Source organism: Toxotes jaculatrix, chromosome 16, assembly GCF_017976425.1.
Source record: "Toxotes jaculatrix isolate fToxJac2 chromosome 16, fToxJac2.pri, whole genome shotgun sequence".
In the NCBI taxonomy this organism is placed as follows: domain Eukaryota; kingdom Metazoa; phylum Chordata; class Actinopteri; family Toxotidae; genus Toxotes; species Toxotes jaculatrix.
Window position 1 is genome coordinate 20,680,506 of NC_054409.1, and position 12,946 is coordinate 20,693,451.

Here is a 12,946-nt window from a genome sequence, read left to right on the forward strand (position 1 = left end):
CCTTGCAGTAAACAAATGAATAAACGCAGTAAAAGCAATGAGTACTGTTCAGCTTCCTTGGTATTGTTTATTGCATGAGTGTGATATTAAATTACTATATTTAGCAATATATTTCTAGGTTTAGTATTTCCTCAAATCTGTCAAAAGACTAGAAACACACAGAGAAACATCAACAGAACTGTGTGCAATTTAGCAGTTTATTAGGCAGTTGTGTATACAAATGATTCCAACACTGTCCATTCAGATTTACACTGGTCAATCTGGTAGGGTCCCTTTACACACCAAACAAAAATAGAACAATATTTCTTTGAAGCAGTTCAAAAAGATAGACCGACAGAATTTACCTGCTAACATTCCACTAGGGAACTACTCCATAAGCTGTCAAAAAGGTCACCGTTTCACACATTCATCTTTCCCACAAATCCCATCATGTAAGCCATGACAAGTTTTGTAATCAGAACTTGCAACTGCCCTTCAAAACTAAAAATGTTTAGTTTTACAATATCTTTCCAAGACCACAGTGTGCGTTTCTTTGCCATCATCACTAAATGTCATAAACTCTAGTTTAAAAGTGAGACATAAAGGTCAAATATCAACTAAATATTTCAGTCCACACCTAACCTGCAGGACAGCAAGGAGACAAGATGATCACAATTATTGTCACTCTTAGCAATTTCTGCTGTATTACATTTCTGAAATGTAAAACTGTTTATACAAACAAGATATTTTGGATTTTTAAAGCTGTGGAGAGCTAAACACTGGACACCCAGACTTCAGCAACTGATGACACCTCTTAATAAAAATAAAATAAACCTTTTTTTAAGTGTCTGAAATTACAATGTGAATATGGTTTAATTTACTAAAGACAAAATGAGCATGAGAAAAAAAAATTACTTTTTTTTTGTACTGCCATTACTAAAAAGTTGGGGGCAGTTACTGAGGTCTGCAGTAGTTTGGCAAGAACATCAGGTGTTTGTTTAGTTCTGTTGTAAAAAATCTTTTTCTGTAATGTCAACACTTAGTAATAATATGTGAATTTGTAACTAATAGTAGCTGTGAGTAAACAATACTAACAACATCATTTGTGGACTTCAACCCTTAAAACTGCAAAAAGGTGCCAATAATTCTGATCAGCACTGTATTCCAACTCTTCTGACTTAAAAAATGATTAACAGTACTGATAATGATAAGGCAGCCAAACAACAGACAACACTTAAAACTTTAAGACTGTGGACAGGAAATGGAGGGAAACACATCATACTTAAGATTAAAGACATTTCAAAATACTTTGTGAGATTGTATGCATAAGGTTCTGTCTGACATTTTTATCAAGTATAAATCAGCCACACATTTAAGATCTCAATGCTTGTGTGATGTTTTTTCATTTGTCAGAACAGCGACTGACCCAGCAGGACTTTATAATTACAAGCTCACAAGTCTGTTTCAGGTTTAAACATGCGTAAAACCCTTTTTTCAAGGTCAACCTTCAAGGGAATGTGAGGGCAATCAAAACATAAACATATTTAAAAAATGATAATATTTTGGATGTTTTCACCTGCCAATAGACACTGTCCATGCACTGCATGTAATTGCTACTATTCATTTTCAAATTGAGCCCTGAGGCCTATACACTTGTGATGGATTGGCATTTACAAATTGAATGTAGGCAAAAGGCATTTCACTCAGTCATCATTCTCAAATCCTAATCATTGTACTATAAACAGAAAAAAAGAAAAAAAATCAAAATCAAGTTGTCATTTTAATATGTGACAGTGAAAATGATATTTCTAGATTTTGACTGTCATGGCAAAATATCTCTTAAATGGTAAAAGCAGGCTATATTTATCTGGAAAGACAATCAAGTATCAGAATAATTGTGATTGAAGGAAACAAAACTGTGATATTGATTTAAAAACAAGACAGTAAAAAAGGAAAATATATACCATCCAGCAATAGATCTTAATGCAAGAAAGAAAAAAAGACAATTCCATTTCCAATAGAACCAACACTCTGTCCACTTAACGCACTGATAAATATATTCACGTCTTTATATATAAAAATGTTGGGGACAGACAAATTCAACAAATTTTTACAACAAGGACAAAACCATGAAATTTTAGTCTCTGACAACTCAGATTCACGAAAAAAGAAAACCAAACATAAATCTGATGAAGCATTCTTTTATCCCTGACACAAGACAGAAATACAGGGGTCATTGCACTTCTTGTAGTCCAATGAATGTGATGGGCATGACAACCCTAGTTATAGCCAGTGCAGCACCCAGATACATCTGCACCACTTCTCTGATCCCCACTGAGAGAAAAACAAGAGCAGCAGGAAATAAAAGAAACTTGTGCAAAAGTGCTTCCTGCATCCTAAACGTTTGCCACCCAACTACCCAACCCTTGACATGTGGCTTCTTTCTCTGCAGGCAAAAACTTGGTCTTGTTCTCTGTACTGGAAAGCAGTGCTCACTGGCTACAGTACAGAAAATTCAGTGTAATCACTTGCGTATATATGTATAGGTGGGATGTGGATATTTTGCTATTAAATTGATCAGGAAACTGTAAAACCCCCATCCTAAATGTTGTTCTGTCCTAGCTAGTAAGTAGCTTGTCATTCATCTTTTCCAATAACCCCTTACATCCCCTGTCAGCTCAGTATACATCCCTTCAGCTTTAGGGAACACCAACCTGCATCAGTGCCATGGAACAATCACTTCATCCTCAGCCGGGATGAACTGAGCCATGAATCGGTTGCATGCTTATTGCTATAAAGACACTCGGAGAGGAAAAAAGGCTGGCGATTGTTTTGCAAGTTATCGTGCAAGTAGTTTAATAAGATTTGCGCACATCTCAAAGAACTCGATGGTGTGGCTTCCTGGTCGAGGGACAGACGCGTTGTCCCCCCCTCCAGTTGAGTCGATGGATGAGGTCAACGATGAAGCTAAGGAGCCCTCTGATGCCTTGGTGGGGTGCACAATGCTAGATGTAGGTGGAGCGTCAGCCCCGTCTACATCGTTCTTAATGGTGGTGCGGTAGTTGCCCACAGACCCGGAGCGGAGAGGGGTAGCAGTTCCAGATTTTGTCTCCAACATATCATCTGAACAAAACAAGACAGAATATTTTCTACACAATGCACATACAAAATTACAAACAATGTAGATCAATGCCTATTACCAGGGTATCAACAGGTTTGGTAAGAATAAATAATTGTAAGCCTTAGTGCCCCTATAGGTTTTCTATCATTCTGAGTGGAATGGCCATGAAAAAGGTATTATATCGCATTCTGGTCTGTAATGTCTTAATTTGGTGAACAACAATAAAACGTCTCACCAGTCAGCTTTAGATCTTCTGTATTTCCACTCAATCAGCTTTTGAATTTAATGTCACATTCAATCAGCCTTAAGTTACAACTACAGCTAAACATAAACAGCGTGACTGACTTTGCTGTAGCCTAAAGTCAAAATTTAGTCTCGTTCCCTTTATACAGCATTCCTGCGCTGCATTAATGACCCATAACAACACTCTTATCTCATATTTTCCTTTGAGGTACCACTGAGCGCCTACACAGACTGTGCAAAAGCCTGAGCCCTCAACCCTGAGTCAATCATTTATGAAGTGTGCACTGACGCAGTGTACTACAGGACAGAATCCAGGTAAACACTACCTAGATACAAGGAGCTGAACTCAGGGCTAAACAGAACGTCTTGTCAATATTAACAGGTTATGAACTGTGTTTACACCTGTTTCTTTTCAGTATCTTTTAAATTTCAGGTTTCTATGTTTTTCCATGAAGCCGATACAGAACTGTGGAATTAAAACTTACCATCTATGCTACGGAAGTCAAGGAGGTAGGTTCTACTGTCCACCTGGTAGAGTTGAAGGCTCATCTTGGTTTGCATCCCCGTAATAGGATTCTTCCTTCTCACACGTAAATAATATGGATTCACAACCTGAAAAAGTTATGAAGGGTGAAGGAACTATGACTGTATAAAGCCACCTATTTAAAGGTACTGATAACATACGAGACCCCATTTCAATTTACTGCATTTTAACTACAACACATGAAGCACAGCCTTTTTTCTTCTCTGTGCAGCTCTCATGGAGTTTGTTCCTTACCTTCCACTCGTAATCCAGCTGTTTCATGGCACGGCACACTTCCGACATGATATCATTTGGTCTACTCTGACTACGAATACCCAGGTGCCACTTGGCCCTTCGAACACCCTGGTGCTTGGACTTCTGGGGGTTCAATTCATCCAGGGTGTGCCGAGGCCTGGGAGGAGTCTCCGCCAAGAGGAAGGGTACACGCTCAGGGTGGGGCTTGATAACGCCAGCCACGGCTGCACCAGACGAGGTCAGGTGCTGGTCGTCTAGAAAAGAGTCAGGTGGGCTGGAAGCCAGGTAGAAATCCTTGGCTTCACTCATGATGCGACGATTGTCAATGATGAGGTGGTAGGCGACGGCCAGTGGGTCTTGATGGTTGCGACTATATATGCAGGTCAGGACCTCCTCCTCCGTGCACTCAAACTTCTCACATACCTCCTTCAGGGCCTCATCGTCAATCATGTTGTTGCTGTAGGAGGGATCCTCAGGGAACAAGTATTTGGGTAGGTCCTGTTTGAACCACTCATCCTCTCTGTGGGGGGAGACATTATTTTGGTAACGACAAACTACAGACCATGAATACAATAATATTAGTCAATAATAGTGTCAATAATATTAGTTTAACAAATTCACTTCACTTTTGTCTTCAAAAACACAATCTGTTCTATGATCTAGACAAAAAAGACAGGATGATTACAGCAACAGCTTGACTTTGTAATTAATCTCAGCCAGCTCACCTGATCTCTTTGATGGTGGCTCTTTTCATGGGGTCCACCTGCAGCATGTGCTTGAGCAGGCTTATTACTGAAGGGTTCAGATACTGCGGGGTGAAAAAGATCCCGTCACAGATCTTCTTAAAGAGTGTTGGCACATGATCATCATCGAAGGGAAGTGTCCCACACAACAAGGCATACAGAATGACCCCACTGCTCCAGATATCCACCTCTGGACCAGCATATAACCTGAGGACGAACGAAGAATGAATACACATCTCAGAGTATCACCAATGGAGAATGCTCAGTGCCAAGTTCTAATGATGACAAGAAAAACATTACCTTCCTGAGATGACCTCAGGAGCAGCATAGTTTGGAGAACCACAGCTTGTTCGCAGGAACTCTCCATCTGACATCATGTTTGATAAACCTGCACAGCATTTTATACTGTTATAGCACACACATGCATTTCAAACACTTGGACTGGAATAATGGCACAAGACATGTCCCTTACTTCAACATTTATCTGCTGTACATCCTTAAAGATGTACTGCAGATATTTTGTTCCACCTCAGTGACATTAATCTTTGAGTCAAAGCAACATGGTGCAACACAGATAAAGAAGCACTTTATTCAGTCCTATCGGCTAAATGCTAAAGTAGAATGAATATTATTCCCATTGTGTGGTTTATTTCAGGGTATGTGGTCCACCACGCCACAGCTCAAGCTCAGCCTCCCAGCAAGGAGCAAATGCCTTTTTCCCTCGCAGCAAGAACAAAAATAAGTCACAGGGAAATAACACAGAGCAGTGACAAAATATAAATAAATTCATCCAATAAAAGATACAAAGGATGCACTAAGCATTTAAAAGAATTTGGAAAAGGTATGCTAAAGTGGACTGGCTTAAGGTAAAAAAACAATAACAAGCACCACTTTGTATAAGTAACCTAAGGTGAAATTCTGAGTATGAAAACATGTTTTGCATGTGTTTGGCTTAAGGTAACTTGGGCTTTCTTAAAACAAACACAGTTTATGTTTACAGTCACTGTTTCTCACCACAAAGCACTGCATGCATTCCTTTAGGTTTAACAAATATGTTTAGTGTACGTCCTTAAATGTAAACATGGAAAGCTGATTTCTGAAACCTAGGTTGTTTATATCCGTGGTTATTAGCGGTTAGTCAGAGGTCAAAAGTTCTACCTACATTTACTGAAAAAACCCTGCACTACAGTGTCCGTACTTGTAATAATCTCCTCAGTTTAAGACTGAGACACACTTACCAAAGTCAGCAATCTTGGCATTCATGTGCGCATCAAGCAGCACATTTTCAGGCTTGAGGTCTCTGTGCACCACCATGTGTCTGTGGCAGTAGTCTACCGCTGAAATAATCTGCTGGAACAGCCGACGACTCTCCTTTTCATCCAACTGTAAAAGCAGAAATTAGCTGTTATAAGGTGCGATCTTCTCCAAGACTCAGTTAGATCTGACAATATCACTGAGCAATGCTCATAATGCTGATGATAAAATATACACCTGCTACATATGACAAGACAGAAATAGTGAAAGAAAATGTGGGACACTATTATATCAGACTGTAAGACATTTTCCAGTATCAGCGTATTACCTTTCCATTTTTGCAGATGTAGTCAAAGAGCTCTCCTCCTGAGACATATTCCATCACCATGAAGATATCTGTAGGGGTGCTAATAACCTGATACCTGCAGTAGTGAGCACAGAGTGGAAACCACGGGGGTCATCAACAAGTGCTGATATTACACAATACAAATATGGACAGTTCTAAGTTTATGTTTCATCAAAGAATAAAGAATAACAAAGGAAAAGAGGAATGTGAGCTATTTAATTTCCTTGCTTTAACTGTGGAACATTGTAGAAACATCAAAAATGGACGGTGCGCATGTTTGTTCTCCATGTCTCACCAAAAAAAAAAACAAATGCAAAAACAACCCTCAGCCCATGATGTGTGTGACTCCATTTCTGGCAAAAATTTAGAGTTTAGCAATATGTCTGAAAACATTATGTTTTGGTATTTTCTGCATGCCCTTTGTCTCCCTTGCTCTTAGGTGTTCCGCATCACATAAATGTTCATAAATGATGTTTAAATGTCATTAACTTTTAAAATTCCTAAAAGCTGATCACAGAAGCAAGATAGTGTCCAGCCCGCTCTCAACTCTGGCCAGGAGGAGTTTCCCGTTTCGGTATTATTATTTGGGCAAAAAAACTATCAAAGTCTGGTACAGACTAAACAACCAGACAAAGACCACAAGATTGTGATCACCATTAAATCCATCTGCTGATTGTGAACTATCCCTCATTTACTTGGTTTAGACAAAATTAAACAAACCACATGTGTTGTTGGTTACTGTCTATCCATACAGTCCAAGGCCTAGTGAGACATTCTTTCCCCTTAGCATCCACTCTGGCACCTATCACACCTACATCTATTTACACTACAATAGCTGTGTGACTACACTTCCACATAAGCCACATTTCTCCCCATGACTGTCATTTTCAACATCAAGCAGTAGAACAGGCTTCCAGAACAATTCCTGTTGGCTGCACAGAAACCACACGGTAACCTCTGCAGCTCCGTATCCACGTTTTAAAGTACCGAAAACGGTAGAACAGTACCGACAGTGCAACGGTTCATCGATTACAAAACAGCCGTGTCTGTCTGAAGGTAAAAACAAAATGGTTCCTGTACAGTCTGCGAGAATAAATTCATCTCAAAGTTCAAATCACCCAAGTTTCAGTAGATATGACAGATGTTGACTAACTGCTCATCTCATGTGTCACAGTTGTGATGAATCAGTATTGTGTTGCATTACTTCATTTGTCTTCAGCAGACATTATTCAGACAACACAGACTATGCACTTCGCTTTGCCCCAGTGTTTGTGCACCCTGTTCAAGATGGCATCTCTCTCTCTCTCTCTCTCTCTCTCTCTCTCTCTCTCTCTTTCTCACACTCACACACACAAAACAGTGTTTACATTCTTGCGCATGCATGACATGGAGCTGGTATTCCAGGCAATTAGCCACAACTGCCAGCCAGTTTAATGACCCCTTAACTGTGACCTTGCAGCCTGTGGACATTCACATACCAGGCCGGAAGTACCTCCGCAATTTTCTAACTAGTGTAGCACCATGACATTTTTATGTTACCAAATGGAGTGTTTATTTCAGGCCAGTGGTGGTTACTATCACTGCTTGATGCAGTGCAAAAAAGCAGCATCCGTGCACTGAGCTCGGCTCCCCTGACTACTGTCTCAGTCAGTTCATATGTAAACAGTTAAAGTTTATATATTTACATGTAAAGTTAAACAATGACTCATTCAAAATTTTTACAGCTACTGATCTGTCGGCATCAAAGCGTGCATATGTCATAAGCAATGCTTTGTCAAAAATAAATGTGGACTGGAAGTGACACCATACAGACCTATGTCAATATATGAACACATGAACACAGGCATGAGAAAAGACAATGATGAAGCACAGAGGAGATAAACAAAACAGGCAATAAAGCAGAATGGGCAGAGGACTAATGGGAGAGGAGACTGGGTCAGACAGATATCATCCTCGATGGGTGTATTCTAAAACACACCATTAGAGCATGGAAATAGCTCAGTGGGTGGCATTAATGTGGTGGCGGGGGATTATGGAGCAGCGAGCAGGGTGTAATCTAGGACTTACAGTTTAATTATGTGAGGATGCCTGAAAAGCTTGAGGTTCTGGATCTCCCGGCGAATCTTTCCCACCACATCCAAACTGCGGATCTTCTGCCTGTTCAAGATCTTTACTGCCACTTGGTGCTTAGTCAGCTCATGTTGGCCCACTGCAGGATAAACAGGATGAGAGCACATGAGTGATACCAATTACAGTCCCAGACTCATAAAAGATGAAAAATATCACAATTCAAGGAGAAAATATTATAGAATGACGTAAAACTATTGTCACTGTGAAGGAAAAAACACTTATAAAAATGCCAACTTTTCAGGGGCACAAGAAACACGTTCATGTTTTAAACTTGCTTTAAGTGATTTCTTTGGCCACTTGTGGGCAGCATAAACAGTCTGAACACAAAACATTGACATATCATCACCTTATTACATCATTACAGTGATCCTTTACACATTCAAGCAGTTATCTGATCTGCTGTTGATACAGAAATATTGATTATGGCAACTTTAAGAGTGAAGTGTTGGTAAAAGCTAAGGCTGCATCTGCAAACTGTAAACGTAATGCACACAATATTCCAGACAACTTGCTTTTATCTTTTGGACATGGTTTAGCCAATGGCTCCTGAAGGGGGTTCCCAACCTGACACGTTTGATTTGATCTAAACCCGAGGATGTCATTCATATCAGAACAAACCTACCATGGAGAAAGAAAAAAAATAACATCTGAATGGATGGTTGGGAGCCAGTAAACAGCTGCTACTGATTTACCAGTTGTGCCAGAGGTAAACTATTAACCAAGTCTGCAGTTATCAAGACCATAATCACAGAGCTAAAACTCATCTGCTCTGTGGTCCTCTTCCTTTCATCAAAAAAAAAAACAAAAAAAAACTGAGTGCAGAAAGATGACTCACTGGGACTGAGCTGACTGTAAACAGTTTTTTTGGAGAGGGTCTCGTTGGTTCACTTTAGTATTTTATAATAGGACTTTACCATGTTTTCCTAAGAGAGATAAGGTTCTATGGTGGAACGGGAAACAGCCTACAGAAGAGGTTTTAGTCTTTTAACCATCACATTACCAGATAATGAGGGCACAAAAAATAAGACTGTGAGCAAATACAAATAATAGATGTTTTCTGAAACCCAACAGGTACAGTAGTCCAATACGTGTGGATACACGCAAAGCTGTGTATTGACACACCGATCGTACCGCCCTCTGGACTGACAACATCGGGCGTAGATTCGGTTGGGTTTGCCCAACTCCCTCCCAACACCCTAACCCTCTATAGGATGGCAAACACAACTCTTAAGGATGAAGAGTTAAGACAAAATGTATTACCGAGTTGCAGAACATTAATATATTGTGTTTTTGATTTAAAACAGGGAGAATACCTTGCTAGAGCTAACACAAGTCAAGAGGGTTTACTTCCCGGTGTCTGCCTTAACAAGCGACTTGTGGCTCACTGGCTAGCTCACAACGCAACCGACGCTAACTGAAATATCCGTGCCTTAAAAAAAAAAAAAAAAAAGCTAGTGTCATGAAACTTGCATTGTAAAGCTGTAGCTGACAACTGCAGATCCATCCCAAAAATCTCATGTCAGTGAAAAACAAGTTGAGAATGAGAATAACTAGCGCGGACAACAAGTGTGCTACCTTCCTGGCGTTGCGACAAGTCAGCCCGCACAGCAGGCTACATTAGCAGCTAAGCTAACAGCTCCCATTGCCACCATCTTTCTGTTGGCAGGATGCACAAACGCCGAGACAGTCATACATACCTTTAACCTTTCCAAACGTCCCCACCCCGAGCGTGTCTCCGAGAATGTAATGTCCGATTTTAACTCTTCCTTCATGTTTCGGTTTTTCCGTCGCCATCTTCCCGCAGTGGCCTTGCAGCGAGGTTAGCAAGCTGCGGGCAGAGATGGACTGAACTCCGCTGTGTGCGTCTCTACTCCGGCGGCTCAGCTCCGTGCGGAGGGTAGGAGGCGCCCCGGCTCCTGTGCGATTCGTCAAAGGCGTAGCCAACGTAGTATGTTGCCTTCAAATGCTCTCAGTAAACTCCTAAATCACGCTGTGACAATCAACTTGTCATGCGTGCGACTTATTTGTGTCTGGAAAACATTAGGCGCAGTTTGAAATCTTTGAAAAGGTCAAAGTGAAAAGTGAGAAAATGTGTGTTAGACGTACATGTGATAATTAACGAGACACAAAAGTAATAGCATGGTGAATACAAAAAGTGGAACAGTCAGTGGCAAATTTGAACAAATGGAACAAAATGCAGCATTAATTATTTACAGAGGAAGCTAAACAGTGCAATAAGCATAGCACGGGGAACTGTGCATCAACGCAGCACTGCATTGCTATGCAGTGCAGTCGGTTGTCGTTTTGTTAGGTACACTTAGTTAAAGCTAATGCCGTCCAATACAGCAGTCCTGCAGTGAATTCTACCCTCACGAAGGTTATAGAGTGTTGATTCAACTGCTTGATAACGTGCTATTATAACCTTCATGAAGGAAGGATTTATTGTTAGGCTGTTGTGTTAGACTGCAGTAGTTTCAGCACCTATTAAACTTCTTAAACTGGCAACTGAGTATAAATAGGCCATATCTTTTTATCAATCAGTCTGACCTTCTACATTTTGAAATGACCTTTGTCTATGATAATAATAATAATAATTGACTATAAATGGCAAACTCCCATGGGAGTTATAAGCAGGAAGTTCCATATCTCATCTGGCATTTATGCATTTAGTGATCACAATGAGTTTCATGAGAATCTGGTTCTGTGGTCACAGTGTGGCTCAGTTTTAAATACCTGCCACGCCCAAACATGACTGAGTGCAAAAATCTTGTTTGCAAAGCCTCTTAAAATAAATTCATTCTGGGTTGTTCTCAGAATGATCTCAAATACTGTTTATCTCTGGTGCTCCGATGATCAAAGAATAACTGCCTTAAGAAAATATCTCCTCATTCATGTTACTGAGACAACATGAATCTGATGGTGAAATGTTCCCAGACCCCCATAAAATCATCATTTATCCAAACCCGATTCACTGTGAATGTGCAGTTCTTCTCAAACTGATGAGCTTGCATGGGCTTTCCATAACTAAAAAGCAGAACAAACCAGACCAAACCAGACTGAGGAGAACTTGCTGGTGTAATCTGTTTGAAATTGCAGGTGTCCAATTAGAATGGCTGTCATCGTGTGTCTCAATAAGGCCCAAATGAGAAGGAAATAGCTTATTTGTAGTTACTGAATGCAGTCAGCCAAATGATAACGCCTCAGTAGGTGACCTTTATCCTAGATACATTACTCATCTCCTAGATTATGTGTAACACATTACATTATACACCCAATTAACTATGCTACATTAGTTCCAGATATTCAGCCAATGCAAGAGACATTGTTCTTGCTCCTGTCTCACTAATCTAATTTCTTGCCTTTTACTTAATCAGTCATTTGATTTGCTTTAAGGTTTGAACACAAAACTATGTGAATGTGTTAGGTGAGCCCAGTGGAAGAACTTACTGTAGTGATCATTCAAAATTACAGGGGGTATCTGTTTACATAGATAAGGTGGTCTCAGAGCATATTTGTAGCTCTGTATCAAGAATGAAGCAGATAAACTCTGTTGAAACATGACTGTTGAACCTGAATTCATACTCTGCAAGCCTTGTGCTAATGACAAAAAAAAAGGCATGGCAGAAAAAAAAAGAATCTAAATGAATCTCAACCTCTTGATCAGTAAATCAACTATCATTGCGCTATTGTGTTGTGCTCATTGTGCTAAGTAATTCCATCCCTCTGTGTGATCCGATTCTGCAACCTGGTGGATGCAATATCAAATGCAATTTTAGGCTCTTGTTTCTCAGTTGTCATGCTACACCATCCTATTATTGTAGTAAACTATTCAAGATTAGGAAAGGTAACTGAGAGAAAATTTGATAGAAACCAAGTGTTGTAAGGACACTCGTCAACCCCCAGAGACAGAGTTCTGTACCACTTTAGTATTCATGAGAACAGGATTTAAAAAAAAAATAAAATTCTGGTCTTACTGTACCTCACAGCCTGACAGACTTAGAACCCTCATTGACACTTTGTGAATAACAATGAACTGCTCAGGATGTGAAGAGCTGCTCGGTGACAGTAATGGATGACCAAATTTGCGAATACATTTCGATGAATGGTACTAAGCACCCTCAAAGAACCCTAAATCATACCCCAAAGCACAAACTAATGTACCTCAGAGCAACTTTTTTACAAACCCAAAGTATAACTGAAAGTACAGACTGAACAAATACACGTTTCACTCAGTCAGTGAGTGATTATTAAAGAAAGAATGGCCTGGTCAACAGTTACCATGACTCCCTTGAGACGTCTTGTAGGAATTAACAGTCCCAAAAGTCCTTGTCAGTGACACTTGGTGTATGTTT

At 40.0% G+C, this 12,946-nt stretch overlaps 1 protein-coding gene across 1 annotated transcript; it reads right to left on the reverse strand.

Moving 5' to 3' along the window:
• Positions 1 to 183: 183 nt before the first annotated feature.
• Positions 184 to 10,477, reverse strand: prkaa1 (protein kinase, AMP-activated, alpha 1 catalytic subunit). Its single transcript, XM_041058967.1, has 9 exons — positions 10,292 to 10,477; positions 8,532 to 8,673; positions 6,447 to 6,540; positions 6,103 to 6,247; positions 5,165 to 5,252; positions 4,847 to 5,071; positions 4,122 to 4,641; positions 3,829 to 3,955; positions 184 to 3,102 (listed from the first exon to the last, which is right to left on the reverse strand). Exons 1-9 carry the CDS (start codon positions 10,386 to 10,388, stop codon positions 2,819 to 2,821), a joined length of 1,722 nt encoding a protein of 573 aa, XP_040914901.1. The 5' UTR covers positions 10,389 to 10,477; the 3' UTR covers positions 184 to 2,818.
• Between the last annotated feature and the right edge of the window lie 2,469 nt (positions 10,478 to 12,946).

Bases quoted from the DNA above. Each gene is read 5' to 3' on its own strand.
- prkaa1 (XM_041058967.1), bottom strand. From the start codon at position 10,388: ATGGCGACGGAAAAACCGAAACATGAAGGAAGAGTTAAAATCGGACAT. The intron at 8,674-10,291 runs GTATGTATGACT...TTTATCCTGCAG, and splicing joins GACGTTTGGAAAGGTTAAAG to TGGGCCAACATGAGCTGACT. The intron at 6,541-8,531 runs GTAAGTCCTAGA...TCACTACTGCAG, and splicing joins CATCCTCACATAATTAAACT to GTATCAGGTTATTAGCACCC.